Genomic DNA, 27,500 nt, shown 5'->3' on the forward strand with positions numbered 1-27,500 from the left:
CCTCTACTGTCCCCCTCAGAGGGCTCTCCTGCCCAGGTCCCTAACCTGTCTCCCTCTCCCGTCCTCAGAGCCCTCCCCGGCCGTGGACCTTGGTCCTACCTTGGGTTTGAAGAAGTCCAGTTCTCTGGAGAGTCTGCAGACGGCCATGTCAGAGGTCAGGAAGACTGAGCCCCTCCCCTTTCACAGGCCACGCCCCCACATGGTCAGGGGAGGGGCTGCAACGAGAGCTTCAGAGCGGCCATTGACAAATCTTACGACGGACCAGCTGATGAAGATGATGGTAAGATATCAGAGATAGAGAGAGACACACACACACACACACACACACACATACTCCCTCTCGCGCACCAACCCTCTAACCTTCCAACACTTAACCTGTCTCAACGACTGACGACAGGACACAGAAGGCAGGATATGTGTCCACTGTCCACAAAATGATGGGGGGCGGGGGGGTTGGGGGGGGATCTATGGGATAGCTACAAATGTGATGTGTTCTAACATTTAAGTCCCAGAATGCAGTATAACTGCAGCTTGACGCCATCGGAGTGCGTAGCTGCGGGAATCACTCGGTTGGTTATTTGAACTAAAACAATAACCAATCTTTGTTTGTTTGCGTGGATTTAGCTTTTAACAGCAAGGACCACTATTTCTTGTCCCGGTATCCCGCTTAACAGACAGGTTGAAACCTGACAGATTCTCTAAGCTGCTAGCCATCAAGCTAACGAAGTTGGTCCCAGAGGAGTTTTCCACTGAAGTCCTCTTTGTCTGGGGATGTAAATAGTTCTAGAGCTGTAGATGTAAATAGTTCTAGAGCTGTAGGGGATGTAAATAGTTCTAGAGCTGTAGATGTAAATAGTTCTAGAGCTGTAGGAGATGTAAATAGTTCTAGAGCTGTAGGGGATGTAAATAGTTCTAGAGCTGTAGGAGATGTAAATAGTTCTAGAGCTGTAGATGTAAATAGTTCTAGAGCTGTAGGGGATGTAAATAGTTCTAGAGCTGTAGGGGATGTAAATAGTTCTAGAGATGTAGGGGATGTAAATAGTTCTAGAGCTGTAGGGGATGTAAATAGTTCTAGAGCTGTAGGGATGTAAATAGTTCTAGAGCTGTAGGGGATGTAAATAGTTCTAGAGCTGTAGGAGATGTAAATAGTTCTAGAGCTGTAGGGGATGTAAATAGTTCTAGAGCTGTAGATGGAGATGTAGATGTAAATAGTTCTAGAGCTGTAGGAGATGTAAATAGTTCTAGAGCTGTAGGAGATGTAAATAGTTCTAGAGCTGTAGGGGATGTAAATAGTTCTAGAGCTGTAGGGGATGTAAATAGTTCTAGAGCTGTAGGAGATGTATCTACTACACTTTGTTTTGGGGACAAACCGGATCACCCAGAGTTCCAATGCTGTAGTTGTTTGATTGCTGAGGATTACAGGCTTGATGAGGCTTCCTTGATCACGCAGGTCGCCAGCCTACGTAAGAAACTGGGGAAACTCAGAGTGGCATGTTGATCTTTTCTACACCGGTGGCTGGACGGCTTTCGCACATGTTGGATGCACCTAGTGGTTAGAGACAGGTAGCCTAGTGGTTAGAGACAGGTAGCCTAGTGGTTAGAGACAGGTAGCCTAGTGGTTAGAGACAGGTGACCTAGTGGTTAGAGACAGGTGACCTAGTGGTTAGAGACAGGTGACCTAGTGGTTAGAGACAGGTAGCCTAGTGGTTAGAGACAGGTGACCTAGTGGTTAGAGACAGGTAGCCTAGTGGTTAGAGACAGGTAGCCTAGTGGTTAGAGACAGGTGGCCTAGTGGTCAGAGACAGGTAGCCTAGTGGTTAGAGACAAGTAGCCTAGTGGTTAGAGACAGGTAGCCTAGTGGTTAGAGAAGGTAGCCTAGTGGTTAGAGACAGGTAGCCTAGTGGTCAGAGACAGGTAGTCTAGTGGTTAGAGCAGGTAGCCTAGTGGTTAGAGACAGGTAGCCTAGTGGTTAGAGACAGGTGACCTAGTGGTTAGAGACAGGTGACCTAGTGGTTAGAGACAGGTAGCCTAGTGGTTAGAGACAGGTAGCCTAGTGGTCAGAGACAGGTAGTCTAGTGGTTAGAGCAGGTAGCCTAGTGGTTAGAGACAGGTAGCCTAGTGGTTAGAGACAGGTGACCTAGTGGTTAGAGACAGGTAGCCTAGTGGTTAGAGACAGGTGACCTAGTGGTTAGTGTAGGTAGCCTAGTGGTTAGAGACAGGTGACCTAGTGGTTAGAGACAGGTAGCCTAGTGGTTAGAGACAGGTAGCCTAGTGGTTAGAGACAGGTAGCCTAGTGGTTAGAGACAGGTGACCTAGTGGTTAGAGACAGGTAGCCTCGTGGTTAGAGACAGGTATCCTAGTGGTTAGAGACAGGTAGCCTTGTGGTTAGAGACAGGTATCCTAGTGGTTAGAGACAGGAAGCCTAGTGGTTAGAGACAGGTGACCTAGTGGTTAGAGACATGTGACCTAGTGGTTAGAGACAGGAAGCCTAGTGGTTAGAGACAGGTGGCCTAGTGGTCAGAGACAGGTGACCTAGTGGTTAGAGACAGGTGACCTAGTGGTTGAAGCAGGTAGGTAGCCTAGTGGTTAGAGACAGATAGCCTAGTGGTTAGAGACAGGTAGCCTAGTGGTCAGAGACAGGTAGTCTAGTGGTTAGAGCAGGTAGCCTAGTGGTTAGAGACAGGTAGCCTAGTGGTTAGAGACAGGTGACCTAGTGGTTAGAGACAGGTAGCCTAGTGGTTAGAGACAGGTGACCTAGTGGTTAGTGTAGGTAGCCTAGTGGTTAGAGACAGGTGACCTAGTGGTTAGAGACAGGTAGCCTAGTGGTTAGAGACAGGTAGCCTAGTGGTTAGTGTAGGTAGCCTAGTGGTTAGAGACCAGGTGACCTAGTGGTTAGAGACAGGTGACCTAGTGGTCAGAGACAGGTAGCTTAATGGTCAGAGACAGGTAGCCTCGTGGTTACAGACAGGTAGCCTAGTGGTTACAGACAGGTAGCCTAGTGGTTAGAGACAGGTAGCCTAATGGTCAGAGACAGGTAGCCTAGTGGTTAGAGACAGGTATCCTAGTGGTCAGAGACAGGTAGCCTAGTGGTTACAGACAGGTAGCCTAGTGGTTAGAGACAGGTAGCCTAGTGGTTAGAGACAGGTAGCCTAGTGGTTAGAGACAGGTATCCTAGTGGTCAGAGACAGGTATCCTAGTGGTCAGAGACAGGTAGCCTAGTGGTTACAGACAGGTAGCCTAGTGGTTAGAGACAGGTAGCCTAGTGGTTAGAGACAGGTATCCTAGTGGTCAGAGACAGGTATCCTAGTGGTCAGAGACAGGTAGCCTAGTGGTCAGAGACAGGTAGTCTAGTGGTTAGAGCAGGTAGCCTAGTGGTTAGAGACAGGTAGCCTAGTGGTTAGAGACAGGTGACCTAGTGGTTAGAGACAGGTGACCTAGTGGTTAGAGACAGGTAGCCTAGTGGTTAGGACAGGTAGCCTAGTGGTCAGAGACAGGTAGTCTAGTGGTTAGAGCAGGTAGCCTAGTGGTTAGAGACAGGTAGCCTAGTGGTTAGAGACAGGTGACCTAGTGGTTAAGACAGGTAGCCTAGTGGTTAGAGACAGGTGACCTAGTGGTTGGTGTAGGTAGCCTAGTGGTTAGAGACAGGTGACCTAGTGGTTAGAGACAGGTAGCCTAGTGGTTAGAGACAGGTAGCCTAGTGGTTAGAGACAGGTAGCCTAGTGGTTAGAGACAGGTGACCTAGTGGTTAGAGACAGGTAGCCTCGTGGTTAGAGACAGGTATCCTAGTGGTTAGAGACAGGTAGCCTTGTGGTTAGAGACAGGTATCCTAGTGGTTAGAGACAGGAAGCCTAGTGGTTAGAGACATGTGACCTAGTGGTTAGAGACATGTGACCTAGTGGTTAGAGACAGGTAGCCTTGTGGTTAGAGACAGGTATCCTAGTGGTTAGAGACAGGAAGCCTAGTGGTTAGAGACAGGTGACCTAGTGGTTAGAGACATGTGACCTAGTGGTTAGAGACAGGAAGCCTAGTGGTTAGAGACAGGTGGCCTAGTGGTCAGAGACAGGTGACCTAGTGGTTAGAGACAGGTGACCTAGTGGTTAAAGCAGGTAGGTAGCCTAGTGGTTAGAGACAGATAGCCTAGTGGTTAGAGACAGGTAGCCTAGTGGTCAGAGACAGGTAGTCTAGTGGTTAGAGCAGGTAGCCTAGTGGTTAGAGACAGGTAGCCTAGTGGTTAGAGACAGGTGACCTAGTGGTTAGAGACAGGTAGCCTAGTGGTTAGAGACAGGTGACCTAGTGGTTAGTGTAGGTAGCCTAGTGGTTAGAGACAGGTGACCTAGTGGTTAGAGACAGGTAGCCTAGTGGTTAGAGACAGGTAGCCTAGTGGTTAGTGTAGGTAGCCTAGTGGTTAGAGACCGGTGACCTAGTGGTTAGAGACAGGTGACCTAGTGGTCAGAGACAGGTAGTCTTAATGGTCAGAGACAGGTAGCCTCGTGGTTACAGACAGGTAGCCTAGTGGTTACAGACAGGTAGCCTAGTGGTTGGAGACAGGTAGCCTCTGGTCAGAGACAGGTAGCCTAGTGGTTAGAGACAGGTATCCTAGTGGTCAGAGACAGGTAGCCTAGTGGTTGTCTGACTGTAGCCTAGTGGTTAGAGACAGGTAGTCTAGTGGTTGAGACAGGTAGCCTAGTGGTTAGGTGTAGGTAGCCTAGTGGTTAGAGACCGGTGACCTAGTGGTTAGAGACAGGTGACCTGAGTGGTCAGAGACAGGTAGCTGTCAATGGTCAGAGACAGGTAGCCTCGTGGTCTATGATACAGACAGGTAGCCTAGTGGTTACAGACAGGTAGCCTAGTGGTTAGAGACAGGTAGCCTAATGGTCAGAGACAGGTAGCCTAGTGGTTGAGACAGGTATCCTAGTGGTCAGAGACAGGTAGCCTAGTGGTTACAGACAGGTAGCCTAGTGGTTAGAGACAGGTAGCCTAGTGGTTAGAGACAGGTAGCCTAGTGGTTAGAGACAGGTATCCTAGTGGTCAGAGACAGGTATCCTAGTGGTCAGAGACAGGTAGCCTAGTGGTTACAGACAGGTAGCCTAGTGGTTAGAGACAGGTAGCCTAGTGGTTAGAGACAGTGTTAGGCGGATGAGTAAAATCTAAACATTTCTGCTTTAGTAGAGTTCCACATCCAACAAGACATATCGGTTCAGGGATAAACATGGCGGAGGAGTGACGCCATCTGATGTGAGACAAAGCCCCAAAACCCAACATAAGTAGCAAACTTCCTTGGCCAGTACAACACTGATCAAAACACTTTCACTACTTCAGACTGACACCAACAGTTGGTCTTCCTCCTCTTGGCAGCCAGCTAAATCCTCACACTAATAATGGCTGAAATCATTTTATGGCCTGGCGATTGATTTTTCTTCTTTTGGGGGGTGGGTGTGGGGCGGTGGTGCTGTAGATGAGAGAGAACGAGGAGTCTGGCTGAGAGAGAGGGAGAGATGGAGAGATGGAGATGGCGGGGGAGAGCGGGAGGGAGAGAGAGAGATTGAGAGAGATGAAAAACCTGAGAGAGAGAGAGACGGATAGATCTGAGAGAGAGACAGATAGATCTCTGAGGAGAGTCTGGAGACAGATAGATCTCTGAGGTCTGAGGGCTGGGATGGAGGGGATGAGTCTCCGGGTGGAAGGGAGGGAGAGAGATTGAGAGAGATTGAGAGAGAGAGAGAGAGAGACAGAGAGAGAGTCTGGCTGTCAGAGAGAGAGAGAGAGAGAGAGAGATTGAGAGAGAGAGAGGTTGAGAGAGATAGATTGAGAGAGAGACAGAGAGAGAGAGAGAGTCTGGAGAGTCAGATTGTCTCTGAGTCTTGAGAGAGAGAGATTGGAGAGAGAGATTGAGAGATTGAGAGAGAGATTGAGAGAGACCCTGTCTCTCTGAGTCTCTGAGAGGTCTGAGAGAGAGAGTGAGACCCTGAGAGATTGAGAGAGAGAGAGAGATTGTCTGGAGAGAGAGAGAGAGATTGAGAGAGTCTGATTGAGAGAGAGAGATGAGAGAGAGAGGAGAGAGAGAGAGAGAGAGAGAGAGAGAGAGAGAGAGAGATGGACTGTCTGAGTGACAGGGAGCATGACCATCTGTTACTGGCCATGACGTCCACAGTGAGTCTGAGAGGCTGAGTCACAAGGCTGCAGGGAAAAGAGTAGTGTGGAGTGAACGATCAATGTGGTCCTTTATTCACCTCTACCCCATGTCTGGCTGTCACCCTGTCTCTCTGAGTCTCTCTGAGGTATGTCTGGCTGTCACCCTGTCTCTCTGAGTCTCTGAGGTCTGTCTGGCTGTCACCCTGTCTATGAGTCTCTCTGAAGTCTGTCTGGCTGTCACCCTGTCTCTCTGAGTCTCTCTGAGGTCTGTCTGTCTGGCTGTCACCCTGTCTCTCTGAGTCTCTCTGAGGTCTGTCTGGATGTCACCCCCTGAGTCTAGGTCTGTCTGGCTGAGTCTCCGAGGTCTGTCTGGCTGTCACCCTGTCTCCCTGAGTCTCTCTGAGGTCTGTCTGGCTGTCACCCTGTCTCCCTGAGTCTCTCTGAAGTCTGTCTGGCTGTCACCCTGTCTCTCTGAGTCTCTCTAAGGTCTGTCTGTCTGGCTGTCACCCTGTCTCTGAGTCTCTCTGAGGTCTGTCTGGATGTCACCCTGTCTCTCTGAGGTCTGTCTGGCTGTCACCCTGTCTATGAGTCTCCGAGGTCTGTCTGGCTGTCACCCTGTCTCTCTGAGTCTCTCTGAGGTCTGTCTGTCTGGCTGTCACCGTGTCTCTCTGAGTCTCTCTGAGGTCTGTCTGGATGTCACCCTGTCTATGAGTCTCCGAGGTCTGTCTGGCTGTCACCCTGTCTCTCTGAGTCTCTCTAAGGTCTGTCTGTCTGGCTGTCACCCTGTCTCTCTGAGTCTCTCTGAGGTCTGTCTGGATGTCACCCTGTCTCTCTGAGGTCTGTCTGGCTGTCACCCTGTCTATGAGTCTCCGAGGTCTGTCTGGCTGTCACCCTGTCTCTCTGAGTCTCTCTGAGGTCTGTCTGTCTGGCTGTCACCGTGTCTCTCTGAGTCTCTCTGAGGTCTGTCTGGATGTCACCCTGTCCTGAGTCTCCTGAGGTCTGTCTGGCTGTCACCCTGTCTCCCTGAGTCTCTCTGAGGTCTGTCTGGCTGTCACCCTGTCTCTCTGAGGTCTGTCTGGCTGTCACTCTGTCTATGAGTCTCCGAGGTCTGTCTGGCTGTCACCCTGTCTCTCTGAGGTCTGTCTGTCTGTCACCCTGTCTCTCTGAGGTCTGTCTGGCTGTCACCCTGTCTCTCTGAGGTCTGTCTGTCTGTCACCCTGTCTCTCTGAGGCCTGTCTGGCTGTCACCCTGTCTCCCTGAGTCTCTCTGAAGTCTGTCTGGCTGTCACCCTGTCTCTCTGAGTCTCTCTGAGGTCTGTCTGGATGTCACCCTGTCTCTCTGAGGTCTGTCTGGCTGTCACCCTGTCTATGAGTCTCCGAGGTCTGTCTGGCTGTCACCCTGTCTCTCTGAGTCTCTCTGAGGTCTGTCTGTCTGGCTGTCACCGTGTCTCTCTGAGTCTCTCTGAGGTCTGTCTGGATGTCACCCTGTCTATGAGTCTCCGAGGTCTGTCTGGCTGTCACCCTGTCTCCCTGAGTCTCTCTGAGGTCTGTCTGGCTGTCACCCTGTCTCTCTGAGGTCTGTCTGGCTGTCACTCTGTCTATGAGTCTCCGAGGTCTGTCTGGCTGTCACCCTGTCTCTCTGAGGTCTGTCTGTCTGTCACCCTGTCTCTCTGAGGTCTGTCTGGCTGTCACCCTGTCTCTCTGAGGTCTGTCTGTCTGTCACCCTGTCTCTCTGAGGCCTGTCTGGCTGTCACCCTGTCTCCCTGAGTCTCTCTGAAGTCTGTCTGGCTGTCACCCTGTCTCTCTGAGTCTCTCTGAGGTCTGTCTGGTTGTCACCCTGTCTATGAGTCTCCGAGGTCTGTCTGGCTGTCACCCTGTCTCTCTGAGTCTCTCTAAGGTCTGTCTGTCTGGCTGTCACCCTGTCTCTCTGAGTCTCTCTGAGGTCTGTCTGGATGTCACCCTGTCTCTCTGAGGTATGTCTGGCTGTCACCCTGTCTATGAGTCTCCGAGGTCTGTCTGGCTGTCACCCTGTCTCTCTGAGTCTCTCTGAGTTCTGTCTGTCTGGCTGTCACCCTGTCTCTCTGAGTCTCTCTGAGGTCTGTCTGGATGTCACCCTGTTTCTCTGAGTCTCTCTGAGGTCTGTCTGTCTGAGTCTCTCTGAGGTCTGTCTGGCTGTCACCCTGTCTCTCTGAGTCTCTCTGAGGTCTGTCTGGCTGTCACCCTGTCTCTCTGAGTCTCTCTGAAGTCTGTCTGGCTGTCACCCTGTCTCTCTGAGTCTCTCTGAGGTCTGTCTGGTTGTCACCCTGTCTATGAGTCTCTCTGAGGTCTGTCTGGCTGTCACCCTGTCTCCCTGAGTCTCTCTGAGGTCTGTCTGGCTGTCACCCTGTCTCTCTGAAGTCTGTCTGGCTGTCACCCTGTCTCCCTGAGTCTCTCTGAGGTCTGTCTGGCTGTCACCCTGTGTCTATGAGTCTCTCTGCGGTCTGTCTGGCTGTCACCCTGTCTCTCTGAGGTCTGTCTGGCTGTCACCCTGTCTCCCTGAGTCTCTCTGAGGTCTGTCTGGCTGTCACCCTGTCTCTATGAGTCTCTCTGAGGTATGTCTGGCTGTCACCCTCTCTCTCTGAGGTCTGTCTGGCTGTCACCCTGTCACCCTGTCACTCTGAGGTCTGTCTGGCTGTCACCCTGTCTCTCTGAGTCTCTCTGAGGTATGTCTGGCTGTCACCCTGTCTCTCTGAGGTCTGTATGGCTGTCACCCTGTCTCTCTGAGTCTCTCTGAGGTCTGTCTGGCTGTCACCCTGTCTCTCTGAGTCTCTCTGAGGTCTCTCTGAGGTCTGTTTGGCTGTCTGAGGTCTGTCTGGCTGTCACCCTGTCTCTCTGAGTCTCTCTGAGGTCTGTTTGGCTGTCACCCTGTCTCTCTGAGGTCTGTCACCCTGTCTCTCTGAGTCTCTCTGAGGTCTGTCTGGATGTCACCCTGTCTCTCTGAGGTCTGTCACCCTGTCTCTCTGAGTCTCTCTGAGGTCTGTCTGGCTGTCACCCTGTCTCTCTGAGGTCTGTCTGGCTGTCACTCTGTCTATGAGTCTCCGAGGTCTGTCTGGCTGTCACCCTGTCTCTCTGAGTCTCTCTGAGGTCTGTTTGGCTGTCACCCTGTCTCTCTGAGGTCTGTCACCCTGTCTCTCTGAGTCTCTCTGAGGTCTGTCTGGATGTCACCCTGTCTCTCTGAGGTCTGTCACCCTGTCTCTCTGAGTCTCTCTGAGGTCTGTCTGGCTGTCACCCTGTCTCTCTGAGTCTCTGAGTCTCTCTGAGGTCTGTCTGGCTGTCTGAGGTCTGTCTGGCTGTCACCCTGTCTCTCTGAGTCTCTGAGTCTCTCTGAGGTCTGTCTGGCTGTCTGAGGTCTGTCTGGCTGTCACCCTGTCTCTCTGAGGTCTGTCTGGCTGTCACCCTGTCTCTCTGAGGTCTGTCACCCTGTCTCTCTGAGGTCTGTCACCCTGTCTCTCTGAGTCACTCTGAAGTCTGTCTGGCTGTCACCCTGTCTCTCTGAGTCTCTCTGAGGTCTATCTGGCTCATGGTGGGCATGTGTTTCATCCATACCGTAGACCACCATGTAACAGAATATTATATCCATTCTCTTCTCCAACTGGAAAATCAGGTCAGAAATAAAGAACTTCTCTCTCCCCTCTCTGTTTCTCTCTGTCTCTCTGTCTCTCTCTCTGTTTCTCTCTGTCTCTCTGTCTCTCTCTCTGTCTCTCTCTCTGTCTCTCTCTCTCTCTCTCTGTTTCTCTCTCTCTCTCTGAATCTAACTCTCTCTCAGGTCTCTCTCATTCTCTCTCTCTGTCTCACACCTCTCTCTCTCTCTCCCTCTCTGTTTCTCTCTGTCTCTCTCTGTCTCTCTCTCTCTCTCTCTGTTTCTCTCTGTCTCTCTCTCTCTCTCTCTCTCTCTCTCTCTCTCTCTCTCTCTCTCTCTCTCTCTCTCTCTCTCTGTCTCTCTGTCTCTCTCTCTGTCTCTCATTAACACTCTCTCTCCGTCTCTCTCTCTCTCTCTCTCTCAGAACATCTCTCTCTCTCTCTCTCTCTCTCAGCTCTCTGTTTCTCTCTGTCTCTCTGTCTCTCTCTCTGTCTCTCTCTCTCTCTCTCTCTCTCTCTCTCTCTCCCCTCTCTCTCTCTCTCTGTCTCTCTGTCTCTCTCTCTGTCTCTCTTCTCTCTCTCTCTTTCTCTCGCTGTCATGTGGGAGTTTGTTGCTTGGTGAAATAGGGGTTTTAAAGCTAAACAGAAGAAGCCTAGCGTCTGAATGAGAGAGATAACTCCATACATTCAGGCCACACTCATTCCCTGTAGAGCAGTCATGTTAAAACACACCATGTTTCATGACAGACAAGCTCCTCTGCTGACATTCTCTCTCTCTCTCTCTCTCTCTCTCTCTCATTTACAGTCTCTCTCTCTCTCTCTCTCTCTCTCTCTATACCATTTACAGTACTATCTCCTCTCTCTCTCTCTCTCTCTCTCTCATTTCTCTATCTCCTATCTCTCTCTCTATCACTACTCTATACTCATTTACAGTACTCTCTCCTATCACTCTCTATACCATTTACAGTACTATCTCCTATATCTCTCTATCTCTCTCTCATTTACTGTACTATCTCTATCACTCTCTATACCATTTACAGTCTATCTCTGTCTCTCTCTCTATACCATTTCCCTCTATCTCCTCACCTCTCGCTGTCTCTCTCTATGTCTCTATGTCTCTGTCTCTCTCTCTCCCCTCTCTCTCTCTGTCTCTCTTTCTCTCTGTATCTCTGTCTCCTCACTACTCTATACTCTTTACAGTGCTATCTCCTATCTCCTATCACTCTCTATACCCTTTCTCTATCTCTCTGTCTCTCTGTCTACCATTTACAGTCTCTCTCTCTCTCCTATCACTACTCTATACCATTTACAGTACTATCTCATATCTCTCTCTCTATCATCTACTCTCTCCCTGTCTCTGTCTCTACCCTCTATCTCCTCTCTCTCACTCTCTCTGTCTCTGTCTATCTCCTCTCTCCTATCTCTCTCTATACCATTTACAGTCTCTCTCCCCATGGCACACATTAATTCCAACAGAAGTTAGAGTTGTGAATTGGTCACGGCAAAGCTGGTATTGTTCATTAACACAGTAGATCCACAGAGGACCGTTCAGCGAGAGAAACACTCTAATATGCATCAGAACATGCTTTTTGTTCTACACGCACTGCAGCTCAACGTAAATTAATCCCAAGGACACAAAGCATGGAGAGGAGAGGGGGGTCTCCTATCACTACTCTATACCATTTACTGTACTATCTCCTATTACTACTCTATACCATTTACAGTACTATCTCATATCTCCTATCACTACTCTATACCCTTTGCAGTGCTATCTCCTATCACTACTCTATACCCTTTACAGTGCTATCTCCTATCTCCTATCACTACTCTATACCCTTTACAGTGCTATCTCCTATCTCCTATCACTACTCTATACCATTTACAGTACTATCTCCTATCACTACTCTATACCATTTACAGTACTATCTCATATCTCCTATCACTACTCTATACCCTTTACAGTGCTATCTCCTATCACTACTCTATACCCTTTACAGTGCTATCTCCTATCTCCTATCACTACTCTATACCCTTTACAGTGCTATCTCCTATCTCCTATCACTACTCTATACCATTTACAGTACTATCTCCAATCACTACTCTATACCATTTACAGTACTATCTCATATCTCCTATCACTACTCTATACCATTTACAGTACTATCTCCTATCTCCTATCACTACTCTATACCATTTACAGTACTATCTCCTATCTCCTATCACTACTCTATACCATTTACAGTACTATCTCCTATCTCCTATCACTACTCTATACAATTTACAGTACTATATCCTATCACTACTCTATACCATTTACAGTACTATCTCACTACTATATCCTATCACTACTCTATACCTCTATATTTACAGTACTATCTCCTATCACTACTCTATACCATTTACAGTACTATCTCCTATCTCCTATCACTACTCTATACCCTTTACAGTGCTATCTCCTATCTCCTATCACTACTCTATACCCTTTACAGTGCTATCTCCTATCTCATATCACTACTCTATACCCTTTACAGTGCTATATCCTATCTCCTATCACTACTCTATACCCTTTACAGTGATATCTCCTATCACTACTCTATACCCTTTACAGTGCTGTCTCCTATCACTACTCTATACCCTTTACAGTGCTATCTCATATCTCCTATCACTACTCTATACCCTTTAAGTGCTAGTCCTATCTCCTATCACTACTCTATACCCTTTACAGTGCTATCTCCTATCACTACTCTATACCCTTTACAGTGCTATCTCCTATCTCCTATCACTACTCTATACCCTTTACAGTGCTATCTCCTATCTCATATCACTACTCTATACCCTTTACAGTGCTATATCCTATCTCCTATCACTACTCTATACCCTTTACAGTGATATCTCCTATCACTACTCTATACCCTTTACAGTGCTGTCTCCTATCACTACTCTATACCCTTTACAGTGCTATCTCATATCTCCTATCACTACTCTATACCCTTTACAGTGCTATCTCCTATCACTACTCTATACCCTTTACAGTGCTATCTCCTATCACTACTCTATACCCTTTACAGTGCTATCTCCTATCTCCTATCACTACTCTATACCCTTTACAGTGATATCTCCTATCACTACTCTATACCCTTTACAGTGATATCTCCTATCACTACTCTATACCCTTTACAGTGCTATCTCCTATCTCTTATCACTACTCTATACCCTTTACAGTGCTATCTCCTATCTCCTATCACTACTCTATACCCTTTACATTGCCATCTCCTATCACTTCTCTATACCCTTTACAGTACTATCTCCTATCTCCTATCACTTCTCTATATATCCTTTACAGTGCTATCTCCTATCTCCTATCACAACTCTATACCCTTTACAGTACTATCTCCTATCTCCTATCACTACTCTATACCCTTTACAGTACTATCTCCTATATCCTATCACTACTCTATACCCTTTACAGTACTATCTCCTATATCCTATCACTACTCTATACCCTTTACAGTACTATCTCCTATCACTACTCTATACCCTTTACAGTGCTATCTCCTATCACTCTATACCATTTCATATCACTATCTCTATCACCCTTTACATTTACTATATCCTATCACTTCTCTATACCCTTTACAGTGCTATCTCCTATCACTTCTCTATACCCTTTACAGTGCTATCTCCTATCACTACTCTATACCCTTTACAGTACTATATCCTATATCCTATCACTACTCTATACCATTTACAGTACTATCTCCTATCACTACTCTATACCATTTTACAGTGCTATCTCCTATCACTACTATATACCCTTTACAGTGCTATCTCCTATCTCATATATCACTACTATATACCCTTTACAGTGCTATCTCCTATCTCATATCACTACTATATACCCTTTACAGTGCTATCTCCTATCTCATATCACTACTCTATACCCTTTACAGTGCTATCTCCTATCTCCTATCACTACTCTATACCCTTTACAGTACTAACTCCTATCACTTCTCTATACCCTTTACAGTGCTATCTCCTATCTCATATCACTACTATATACCCTTTACAGTGCTATCTCCTATCTCATATCACTACTCTATACCCTTTACAGTGCTATCTCCTATCTCTTATCACTACTCTATACCCTTTACAGTGCTATCTCCTATCACTACTCTATACCCTTTACAGTGCTATCTCCTATCACTACTCTATACCCTTTACAGTGCTATCTCCTATCTCTTATCACTACTCTATACCCTTTACAGTGCTATCTCCTATCACTACTCTATACCCTTTACATTGCCATCTCCTATCACTTCTCTATACCCTTTACAGTACTATCTCCTATCTCCTATCACTTCTCTATATATCCTTTACAGTGCTATCTCCTATCTCCTATCACTACTCTATACCCTTTACAGTACTATCTCCTATCACTACTCTATACCCTTTATAGTACTATCTCCTATATCATATCACTACTCTATACCCTTTACAGTACTATCTCCTATCACTACCCTATACCCTTTACAGTGCTATCTCCTATCTCATATCACTACTCTATACCCTTTACAGTACTATATCCTATCACTTCTCTATACCCTTTACAGTGCTATCTCCTATCACTTCTCTATACCCTTTACAGTGCTATCTCCTATCACTACTCTATACCCTTTACAGTACTATCTCCTATATCCTATCACTACTCTATACCATTTACAGTACTATCTCCTATCACTACTCTATACCCTTTACAGTGCTATCTCCTATCACTACTCTATACCCTTTACAGTGCTATCTCCTATCTCTTTATACCCTTTATCACTACTATATACCCTTTACAGTGCTATCTCTCCTATCCTCTATATCTCATATCACTACTATATACCCTTTACAGTGCTATCTCCTATCTCATATCACTACTCTATACCCTTTACAGTGCTATCTCCTATCTCATATCACTACTCTATACCCTTTACAGTGCTATCTCCTATCTCATATCACTACTATATACCCTTTACAGTGCTATCTCCTATCTCATATCACTACTCTATACCCTTTACAGTGCTATCTCCTATCTCTTATCACTACTCTATACCCTTTACAGTGCTATCTCCTATCTCATATCACTACTATATACCCTTTACAGTGCTATCTCCTATCTCATATCACTACTATATACCCTTTACAGTACAGAGTCAATGTGGAGACTATATACAGGGGGTACCGGTACAGAGTCAATGTGGAGGTTATATACAGGGGGTACCGGTACAGAGTCAATGTGGAGGCTATATACAGGGGGTACCGGTACAGAGTCAATGTGGAGGCTATATACAGGGGGTACTGGTACAGAGTCAATGTGGAGACTATATACAGGGGTATCGGTACAGAGTCAATGTGGAGACTATATACAGGGGGTACCGGTACAGAGTCAATGTGGAGGCTATATACAGGGGGTACCGGTACAGAGTCAATGTGGAGGCTATATACAGGGGGTACCGGTACAGAGTCAATGTGGAGGCTATATACAGAGGGTACCGGTACAGAGTCAATGTGGAGGCTATATACAGGGGGTACCGGTACAGAGTCAATGTGGAGGCTATATACAGGGGTACCGGTACAGAGTCAATGTGGAGGCTATATACAGGGGGTACCGGTACAGAGTCAATGTGGAGGCTATATACAGAGGGTACCGGTACAGAGTCAATGTGGAGGCTATATACAGGGGTACCGGTACAGACCGGTACAGAGTCAATGTGGAGGCTATATACAGGGGGTACCGGTACAGAGTCAATGTGGAGGCTATATACAGAGGGTACCGGTACAGAGTCAATGTGGAGGCTATATACAGGGTGTACCGGTACTGAGTCAATGTGGAGGCTATATACAGAGGGTACCGGTACAGAGTCAATGTGGAGGCTATATACAGGGGGTACCGGTACAGAGTCAATGTGGAGGCTATATACAGGGGGTACCGGTACAGAGTCAATGTGGAGGCTATATACAGGGGGTACCGGTACAGAGTCAATGTGGAGGCTATATACAGGGTGTACCGGTACTGAGTCAATATACAGGAGGTACCAGTACAGAGTCAATATACAGAGGGTACCGGTACAGAGTCAATATACAGGGGGTACCGGGTTAACTGTCTGTGTGTCTCTCCTCTCCAGATGACCTGTCAGACCAGAGTTCAGGAAGGGACACCCCTGCCAGCGGCTCCTCTCGCCAGGGCGTGGGGGAAGAGGAGAGGCAAGACAAGAAGAAGAAGGCCAAAGGAACGAAGAAAGAGAAGCAGTCCAACAGCAAAGGAAAGAAGATAACGGAGGACGTGGACGAGTCAGACAAGAAGGCCAAGAAGAAGAAAGGTTTTGGTTTACTGAGGTGAGGCCATTTCCTGTCGTGTCCATTAGTGTCTTCAGTAAGGACTGTCATGTCCATTCATGTCTTCAGTAAGGACTGTCATGTCCATTCATGTCTTCAGTAAGGACTGTCATGTCCATTCATGTCTTCAGTAAGGACTGTCATGTCCATTCATGTCTTCAGTAAGGACTGCCATGTCCATTCATGTCTTCAGTAAGGACTGTCATGTCCATTCATGTCTTCAGTAAGGACTGTCATGTCCATTCATGTCTTCAATAAGGACTGTCATGTCCATTCATGTCTTCAGTAAGGACTGTCATGTCCATTCATGTCTTCAGTAAGGACTGACATGTCCATGCATGTCTTCAGTAAGGACTGCCATGTCCATTCATGTCTTCAGTAAGGACTGTCATGTCCATTCATGTCTTCAGTAAGGACTGTCATGTCCATTCATGTCTTCAGTAAGGACTGCCATGTCCATTCATGTCTTCAGTAAGGACTGTCATGTCCATTCATGTCTTCAATAAGGACTGCCATGTCCATTCATGTCTTCAATAAGGACTGCCATGTCCATTCATGTCTTCAGTAAGGACTGCCATGTCCATTCATGTCTTCAGTAAGGACTGCCATGTCCATTCATGTCTTCAGTAAGGACTGCCATGTCCATTCATGTCTTCAGTAAGGACTGTCATGTCCATTCATGTCTTCAGTAAGGACTGCCATGTCCATTCATGTCTTCAGTAAGGACTGTCATGTCCATTCATGTCTTCAGTAAGGACTGTCATGTCCATTCATGTTTTTGCCATGTATTTTATGAGGATCTCCATTAACTGTTGCAAAAGCAGCAGCTACTCTTCCTGGGGTTCCACATGAAACATAATACGGAACATTAATGGACAAGAACAGCTCAAGGACAGAACTACATACATTTAAAAAATGGCACACACGTAGCCTATATACCAATACATACACACAAACTATAATAGTTTAGTCCAATAGGGGAGAGGCGTTGTGCTTCAGAGGTGTTGCTTTCTCTGTTTTTTGAAACCAGGTTTGCTGTTTTTTTTAGCAATATGAGATAGAAGGAAGTTCCATGCAATAAGGACTCTATATAATACTGTACGTTTATCTTGAATTTGTTCTGGACCTGGGGACTGTGAAAAGACCCCTGGTGGCATGTCTGGTGGGATAAGTGTGTGTGTCAGAGCTGTGTGTAAATTGACTATACAAACATTTTGGGATTTTCAACACATTAATGTTTCTTATAAAAACAAGAAGTGATGCAGTCAGTCTCTCCTCTTTGCCAAGAGAGACTGGCAGCATAGTATTTATATCAGTCCTCTGATTACAATGACGTGCCGCTCTGTTCTGGACCAGCTGCAGATTAACTAGGTCTTTCTTAGCAGCACTCGACTCTGTTTTTTGAAACCACTGTTTTTTTTAGCACTGGACAATAATCAAGATTAGATTAAACTAGAGTCTGCAGAACTTGACTGGACAATAATCAAGATTAGATTAAACTAGAGTCTGCAGAACTTGACTGGACAATAATCAAGATTAGACCAAACTAGAGCCTGCAGAACTTGACTGGACAATAATCAAGATTAGATTAAACTAGAGCCTGCAGAACTTGACTGGACAATAATCAAGATTAGACCAAACTAGAGTCTGCAGGACTTGACTAGACAATAATCAAGATTAGACCAAACTAGAGCCTGCAGAACTTGACTGGACAATAATCAAGATTAGACCAAACTAGAGCCCCAGAATCTGGACAATAATCAAGATTAGACCAAACTAGAGCCTGCAGAACTTGACTGGACAATAATCTCCCCATTAGACCAAACAGAGCCTGCAGAACTTGACTGGACAATAATCAAGATTAGACCAAACTAGAGCCTGCAGAACTTGACTGGACAATAATCAAGATTAGACCAAACTAGAGCCTGCAGAACTTGACCCCAATAATCAAGATTAGACCAAACAGAGCCTGCAGAACTTGACTGGACAATAATCAAGATTAGACCAAACTAGAGCCTGCAGGACTTGATCTGGACAATAATCAAGATTAGATTAAACTAGAGCCTGCAGGACAGACTGGACAATAATCAAGATTAGACAAACAGAGTCTCCAGGACTTGACTGGACAATAATCAAGATTAGATTAAACTAGAGCCTGCAGAACTTGACTGGACAATAATCAAGATTAGATTAAACAGAGCCTGCAGAACTTGACTGGACAATAATCAAGATTCCCCAAACTAGAGCCTGCAGAACTTGACTGGACAATAATCAAGATTAGACCAAACAGAGTCTGCAGGACTTGACTGGACAATAATCAAGATTAGACCAAACTAGAGTCTACAGACTTGACTGGACAATAATCAAGATTAGATTAAACTAGAGCCTGCAGAACTTGACTGGACAATAATCAAGATTAGATTAAACAGAGCCTGCAGAACTTGACTGGACAATAATCAAGATTAGATTAAACTAGAGCCTGCAGAACTTGACTGGACAATAATCAAGATTAGACCAAACTAGAGCCTGCAGAACTTGACTGGACAATAATCAAGATTAGACAAACTAGAGCCTGCAGAACTTGACTGGACAATAATCAAGATTAGACCAAACAGAGCCTGCAGAACTTGACCACAATAATCAAGATTAGACCAAACTAGAGTCTGCAGGACTTGACTGGACAATAATCAAGATTAGACCAAACTAGAGTCTGCAGGACTTGACTGGACAATAATCAAGATTAGACCAAACTAGAGCCTGCAGAACTTGACAGGACAATAATCAAGATTAGACCAAACTAGAGCCTGCAGAACTTGACTGGACAATAATCAAGATTAGACTCTAGTGGAACCTTATATAGATTCAATGGTTGTAAAGATGTAAAAGATGGGGAAAGGTCTGTCCATAATAAAGAGATCTGCTCTGCTTTTTGACACCACACTCCACAAAGCAAGTCCTGCAGGCTCTCGTTTTGTCTAATCTTGATCAGAGAGAGATGGGGAGTGGCCCTCTGCAGATCCCACTCTGCCTGTCTCCTCCTGCTCCTCCCTGTGGTCCATGAGAGAGAGAGATGGGGAGTGGCCCTCTGCAGATCCCACTCTGCCTGTCTCCTCCTGCTCCTCCCTGTGGTCCATGAGAGAGAGAGATGGGGAGTGGCCCTCTGCAGATCCCACTCTGCCTGTCTCCTCCTGCTCCTCCCTGTGGTCCATGAGAGAGAGAGATGGGGAGTGGCCCTCTGCAGATCCCACTCTGCCTGTCTCCTCCTGCTCCTCCCTGTGGTCCATGAGAGAGAGAGAGATGGGGAGTGGCCCTCTGCAGATCCCACTCTGCCTGTCTCCTCCTTCTCCCTGTGGTCCATGAGAGAGAGAGAGATGGGGAGTGGCCCTCTGCAGATCCCACTCTGCCTGTCTTGGACCCCTCATTAGAATGCAGCCTTGTTGTTCAGAAGAGACAGTGTTTTATGCACTAACCTTCTCTGTGGTGACGGGGCGACCCACTGAAAGGTCACAGAGAGACAGTGTTTTTAATGGAATGGTACTTAACAGAAGAGGGAAGGAAGGAGGCAGGGACACAGCAGGGACACAGCAGGGACACAGCAGGGACACAGCAGGGACACAGCAGGGACACAGCAGGGATTAAGGAGGGACACAGCAGGGACACAGCAGGGACACAGCAGGGATTAAGGAGGGACACAGCAGGGACACAGCAGGGACACAGCAGGGATTAAGGAGGGACACAGCAGGGACACAGCAGGGATTAAGGAGGGACACAGCAGGGACACAGCAGGGATTAAGGAGGGACACAGCAGGGACACAGCAGGGATTAAGGAGGGACACAGCAGGGATTAAGGAGGGACACAGCAGGGATTAAGGAGGGACACAGCAGGGATTAAGGAGGGACACAGCAGGGATTAAGGAGGGATTAAGGAGGGACACAGGAGGGACACAGCATGGATTAAGGAGGGACACAGCAGGGACATAGCAGGGATTAAGGAGGGACACAGGAGGGACACAGCAGGGATTAATGAGGGACACAGCAGGGATTAAGGAGGGACACAGGAGGGAGACATCAGGGATTAAGGAGTGACACAGCAGGGACACAGCAGGGATTAAGGAGGGACACAGGAGGGACACAGCAGGGATTAAGGAGGGACACAGCAGGGATTAAGGAGGGACACAGGAGGGACACAGCAGGGATTAAGGAGGGACACAGCAGGGACACAGCAGGGATTAAGGAGGGACACAGCAGGGATTAAGGAGGGACACAGCAGGGACACAGCAGGGATTAAGGAGGGACACAGCAGGGATTAAGGAGGGACACAGCAGGGATTAAGGAGGGACCTATTACCATACTATTACCATACTAGTGGTCTATTACCATACTAGTGGTCTATTACCATACTAGTGGTCTATTACCATACTAGTGGTCTATTACCATACTAGTGGTCTATTACCATACTGGTGGTCTATTACCATACTAGTGCTCTATTACCATACTGGTGGTCTATTACCATACTAGTGCTCCATTACCATACTAGTGGTCTATTACCATACTATTACCATACTAGTGGTCTATTACCATACTATTACCATACTAGTGGTCTATTACCATACTAGTGGTCTATTACCATACTAGTGGTCTATTACCATACTATTACCATACTAGTGGTCTATTACCATACTAGTGGTCTATCACCATACTAGTGGTCTATTACCATACTGGTGGTCTATTACCATACTAGTGGTCTATTACCATACTAGTGGTCTATTACCATACTAGTGGTCTATTACCATACTGGTGGTCTATTACCATACTAGTGGTATATTACCATACTAGTGGTCTATTACCATCATTTTATAAACTCCTGTTCTCCTGCCTATGGACCATGAAGGACCATATTAACCTCCCCCCCCTCTCTCTGTCCCTCATTTACTTCTCATGTCCTCCCTCCCTCTCAATTCAATCCAATTCAAGGGGCTTTATTGGCCTGGGAAACATATGTTATCATTGCCAAAGCAAGTGAGGTAGATAATATACAAAAGTGAAATAAACAATAAAAATTAACAGTAAACATTACACATACATGAATTTCAAAACAATAAAGACATTACAAATGTAATATTATCTATATATATATATATATATATATATATATACAGTTTTTTAACAATGTACAAATGGTTAAAGAACACAAGGGAAAATAAATAAGCATAAATATGGGTTGTATTTACAATGGTGTTTGTTCTTCACTGGTTGCCCTTTTCTCGTGGCAACAGGTCACAAATCTTGCTGCTGTGATGGAACACTGTGGAATTTCACCCAGTAGATATGGGAGTTTATCAAAATTGGATTTGTTTTCAAATTCGTTGTGGATCTGTGTAATCTGAGGGAAATCTGTCTCTCTAATATGGTCATACATTGGACAGGAGGTTAGGAAGTGCAGCTCAGTTTCCACCTCATTTTGTGGGCAGTGAGCACATAGCCTGTCTTCTCTTGAGAGCCATGTCTGCCTACGGCGGCCTTTCTCAATAGCAAGGCTATGCTCACTGAGTCTGTACATAGTCAAAGCTTTCCTTAATTTTGGGTCAGTCACAGTGGTCAGGTATTCTGCCACTGTGTACTCTCTGTTTAGGGCCAAATAGCATTCTAGTTTGCTCTGTTTTTTTGTTAATTCTTTCCAATGTGTTAAGTAATTATCTTTTTGTTTTCTCATGATTTGGTTGGGTCTGATTGTGCTGTTGTCCTGGGGCTCTGTAGGGTGTGTGAACAGAGCCCCAGGACCAGCTTGCTTAGGGGGACTCTTCTCCAGGTTCATCTCTCTGTAGGTGATGGCTTTGTTATGGAAGGTTTGGGAATCGCTTCCTTTTAGGTGGTTGTAGAATTTAACGGCTCTTTTCTGGATTTTGATAATTAGTGGGTATCGGCCTAATTATGCTCTGCCTGCATTATTTGGTGTTCTACGTTGTACACGGAGGATATTTTTGCAGAATTCTGTATGCATAGTCTCAATTTGGTGTTTTCCCATTTTGTGAAGTCTTCGTTGGTGAGCGGACCCCAGACCTCACAACCATAAAGGGCAATGGGCTCTATGACTGATTCAAGTATTTTTAGCCAAATCCTAATTGGTATGTTGAAATGTATGTTCCTTTTGATGGCATAGAATGCCCTTCTTGCCTTGTCTCTCAGATCGTTCACAGCTTTGTGGAAGTTACCTGTGGCGCTGATGTTTAGGCCAAGGTATGTATCATTTTTGTGTGCTCTAGGGCAACAGTGTCTAGATGGAATTTGTATTTGTGGTCCTGGTGACTGGACCTTTTTTGGAACACCATTATTTTGGTCTTACTGAGATTTACTGTCAGGGCCCAGGTCTAACAGAATCTGTGCAGAAGATCTAGGTGCTGCTGTAGGCCCTCCTTGGTTGGGGACAGAAGCACCAGGTCATCAGCAAACAGTAGACATTTGACTCCAGATTCTAGTAGGGTGAGGCCGGGTGCTGCAGACTTTTCTAGTGCCCGCGCCAATTCGTTGATATATATATATATATGTGTTGAAGAGGGTGGGGCTTAAGCTGCATCCCTGTCTCACCCCACTACCCCTCTTCCCTCCATCCCATCTTCCCTCTATCCCATCTCCCATCCATCCCCTCCTTCCCTTATTCCTCCACCCCTTCTCCCCTCCACCCCATCTTCCCTCCTTCCCTTCTCCCTCCATCCCATCTTCCCTCCTTCCCTTCTCCCTCCACCCCTTCTCCCTCCACCCCATCTTCCCTCCTTCCCTTCTCCCTCCATCCCATCTTCCCTCCATCCCCTCCTTCCCTTCTCCCTCCATCCCCCCTTCCCTTCCCTTCTCCCTCCATCTCCTCTCCTCATCTGACACACAGTCAGGACATATTAATTTAGTGTTCCTTTCCAGAGTGACGCTATCTTCAGGCAGATCATGTGTGTGTTGATGAGGCAGTACTCCCATCTCCACTCCTCTCCCATCTCCACTCCTCTATCTCTTTCTCTCTCCACTCATCTCCTTCCACTCCTCTCATATATCTCTCTCTCTCCTCTCCACTCCTCTCCTCTCTATCCAGTCCTATACTCTCTCCTCTATCTCATCTCTCTCCACTCCTCTCCTCTCTTCACACCTCTCCTCTATCTCCCCTCTCTCTCCACTCTTCTCTCTCCACTCTTCTCTCTCCACTCCTCTCCTCTCTCCTCTCTCTCTCTCTCTATCCAGTCTCTCTCTCCTCTATCTCATCTCTCCTCCTCTCCTCTCTCTCCTCTCCTCTCTCTTCTCTCCTCTCCTCCTCTCCTCTCCCTCTCCTCTCCTCTCCTCTCCTCTCCTCTCCTCTCCTCTCCTCTCCTCTCCTCACCTCTCCTCTCCTCTCCACTCTCCTCTCTCTCTCCTTACTCTCCCCTGTAGTTCTGAACCATATGTATTAACTGGGAGGAAACAATGTCTGTCTGATGATTGGGTGTATTTCCACACCCTCACGCCTTGTTCTGCCTCTCTCCCTTTGGTCTATTTGGCTCCTAATGCACTGGGGAAATCACCTGACTTGCAGCTAGTCCCTCTATGAGCTACTGCTGGGAGGATAAACTACTGCTGGGATGATGACCTACTGATGGGATGACCTACTCTTGGGTGGATAACCTACTGCTGGAAGGATAACCTACTGCTGGGAGGATAACCTACTGCCGGGAGGATAACCTACTGCTGGGATAACCTACTGCTGGGAGGATAAACTACTGCTGGGATGACCTACTCCTGGGTGGACAACCTACTGCTGGGAGGATAAACTACTGATGGGATAACCTACTCCTGGGTGGACAACCTACTGCTGGGAGGATAAACTACTGCTGGAAGTATAACCTACTGCTGGGAGGATAACCTACTGCTGGGATGATGACCTACTGATGGGATGACCAACTCCTGGGTGGATAACCTACTGCTGGGAGGATAACCTACTGCTGGGAGGATGACCTACTGCTGGGTGGATAACCTACTGCTGGGAGGATGACCAACTCCTGGGTGGATAACCTACTCCTGGGAGGATAACCTACTGATGGGATGATGACCTACTCCTGGGTGAATGACCTACTGATGGGATGATGACCTACTACTGGGATGATGACCTACTGATGGGATGATGACCTACTGCTGGGAAGATGATCTACTGCAAGGATGATGACCTTCTGCAAGGATGATGACCTACTGATGGGATGATGACTTACTGATGGGAGGATGACCTACTGCTGGGAGGATGACCTACTGCTGGGAGGATGACGTACTGCTGGGAGGATGACCTAATGCTGGGAGGATAACCTACTGCAGGAATGATGACCTACTGCTGGGAGGATGACCTACTGCTGGGAGGATGACCTACTGCTGGGAGGATGACCTACTGCTGGGGGGATGAGCTAGTGCTGGGAGGATAACATACTGCTGGGAGGATGACCTACTGCTGGGAGGATGACCTACTGCTGGGAGGATAACCTACTGCTGGGAGGATGACCTACTGATGGGATGATGACCTACTGCTGGGAGGATAACATACTGCTGGGATGATGACCTACTGCTGGCTGACACAGTGGGTAACAGCCCTATAGAACACAGTGGGTAACAGCCCTATAGAACACAGTGGGTAACAGCCCTATAGAACACAGTGGGTAACAGCCCTATAAAACACAGTGGGTAACAGCCCTATAGAACACAGTGGGTAACATCCCTATAGAACACAGTGGGTAACAGCCTTATAGAACACAGTGGGTAACAACCCTATAGAACACAGTGGGTAACATCCCTATAGAACACAGTGGGTAACAGCCCTATAGAACACAGTGGGTAACTGTGTAACTTATAGTTTGCTAGACCATCTGCACTATGTGCAACAGCCCTATGTTTTACATTAGTGTATCCCAGTACTGTACCTGCTGGTGCAGCAGTACTGTGTGTAACAGGTAGTATTGACTCCTGGTGGTGCATCAGTACTGTGTGTAACAGGTAGTATTGACTCCTGATGGTGCAGCAGTACTGTGTGTAACAGGTAGTATTGACTCCTGGTGGTGCAGCAGTACTGTGTGTAACAGGTAGTATTGACTCCTGGTGGTGCAGCAGTACTGTGTGTAACAGGTAGAATTGACTCCTGGTGGTGCATCAGTACTGTGTGTAACAGGTAGTATTGACTCCTGGTGATGCATCAGTACTGTGTGTAACAGGTAGTATTGACTCCTGGTGGTGCATCAGTACTGTGTGTAACAGGTAGTATTGACTCCTGGTGGTGCATCAGTACTGTGTGTAACAGGTAGTATTGACTCCTGGTGGTGCATCAGTACTGTGTGTAACAGGTAGTATTGACTCATGGTGGTGCATCAGTACTGTGTGTAACAGGTAGCATTGACTCCTGGTGGTGCATCAGTACTGTGTGTAACAGGTAGTATTGACTCCTGGTGGTGCATCAGTACTGTGTGTAACAGGTAGTATTGACTCCTGGTGGTGCAGCAGTACTGTGTGTAACAGGTAGTATTGACTCCTGGTGGTGCATCAGTACTGTGTGTAACAGGTAGTATTGACTCCTGGTGGTGCAGAAGTACTGTGTGTAACAGGTAGTATTGACTCCTGGTGGTGTAGCAGTACTGTGTGTAACAGGTAGTATTGACTCCTGGTGGTGCAGCAGTACTGTGTGTAACAGGTAGTATTGACTCCTGGTGGTGCAGCAGTACTGTGTGTAACAGGTAGTATTGACTCCTGGTGGTGCAGCAGTACTGTGTGTAACAGGTAGAATTGACTCCTGGTGGTGCAGCAGAACATTTAGGATGTTTTACATTTACCTAACAGATGGAACTCTACCTTCACACACACACACACACACACACACACACACACACACACACACACACACACACACACACACACACACACACACACACACACACACACACACACACACACACACACACACACACACACACACACACACACACACAGGGAGAGATTGAGTGACACATAGGCGCAGGCAAGCATGCACACATAATACACACGTACGTACGCACACATATACAAGTACACACACACACAGACTGGCACGCTAAAGAACATATGGTATCTTAGAATGTGTGATCGTGGTATTTTGCTTGATTGCCATCAAGGGTGTGATAAGGAAAGGAACATGTCATTTCCTGTTTATGAAGTGTGAATTAGAAGTTGTTTTCCAAGTTCTCACAAAGTTTTTCCATTTTGTTGCCTTAAAGGGATATTTCTGGATTTTGGCAATATTTCTGGATTTTTTTTCGAGCATGCTAGCAGATACACATAGACTGCCAGTCATTATGCTAATGCTAGTTAGCATTAGCTCATGAAACGACCTGTAACTTCCTTCATACTGGACACAGAGTCATTACATTAGTTTCCACCAGTTGATCTGACTCTGGGGTATATTGCCAAAATCCCTAGGTACCCCTTTAATGGCATGTTATTACTGTGATCTCTAGAGTTGCATAAAATACAGTTTCAAGGGGGCCTCCCGGGTGGCTCAGTACTCTAAGGCTGTGTCACTAGAGACTCTGGGTTCCAGCCCAGGCTCTGTCTCAGTACTCTAAGGCTGTGTCACTAGAGACTCTGGGTTCCAGCCCAGGCTCTGTCTCAGTACTCTAAGGCTGTGTCACTAGAGACTCTGGGTTCCAGCCCAGGCTCTGTCTCAGTACTCTAAGGCTGTGTCACTAGAGACTCTGGGTACCAGCCCAGGCTCTGTCTCAGTACTCTAAGGCTGTGTCTCATCGCGCACTAGAGACTCCTGTGGCGGGCCGGGCGCAGTGTGCGCTAACCAAGGTTGCCAGGTGCACAGAGTTTCCTCCAACACATTGGTACGGCTGGCTTCCGGGTTGAATGCGCGTTGTGTCAAGGCTTGGTTGTGTCGTGTTTCGGTGGACGCACAGCTCTCAACCTTTGCCTCTCCCGAGTCCTTATGGGAGTTGCAGCGATGAGACAAGACTGTAACTACCAATTGGACACCAGGAAAATGGGGGTAAGACTAAAATAAAAATACAGTTTCATCTACAATATATGGTGAGACTCTACAATATGAGACTCCAGAATGTGAGACTCTAGAATGTGAGACTCTAGAATGCGAGACTCTAGAATGCGAGACTCTAGAATGTGAGACTCTAGAATGTGAGACTCTAGAATGTGAGACTCTAGAATGTGAGACTCTACAATATGAGACTCTAGAATGTGAGACTCTAGAATGTGAGACTCTAGAATGCGAGACTCTAGAATGTGAGACTCTAGAATGTGAGACTAGAATGCGAGACTCTAGAATGTGAGACTCTAGAATGTGAGACTCTAGAATGTGAGACTCTACAATGTGAGACTCTACAATGTGAG

General features: G+C 46.8%; 1 protein-coding gene across 1 annotated transcript in view; it reads left to right on the forward strand.

The window, feature by feature from the left end:
• The window catches only part of LOC124044484 (partitioning defective 3 homolog B-like), a 249,262-nt gene that overhangs the window by 150,409 nt on the left and 71,353 nt on the right, over positions 1 to 27,500 (forward strand). The window contains 3 exon segments of the mRNA XM_046364112.1: positions 69 to 203; positions 206 to 280; positions 15,920 to 16,130. Of these exon segments, the coding sequence (XP_046220068.1) occupies positions 69 to 203; positions 206 to 280; positions 15,920 to 16,130 (421 nt within the window).

The sequence above is a fragment of the Oncorhynchus gorbuscha genome, linkage group LG09 (genome assembly GCF_021184085.1).
Source record: "Oncorhynchus gorbuscha isolate QuinsamMale2020 ecotype Even-year linkage group LG09, OgorEven_v1.0, whole genome shotgun sequence".
Lineage (NCBI taxonomy): Eukaryota > Metazoa > Chordata > Actinopteri > Salmoniformes > Salmonidae > Oncorhynchus > Oncorhynchus gorbuscha.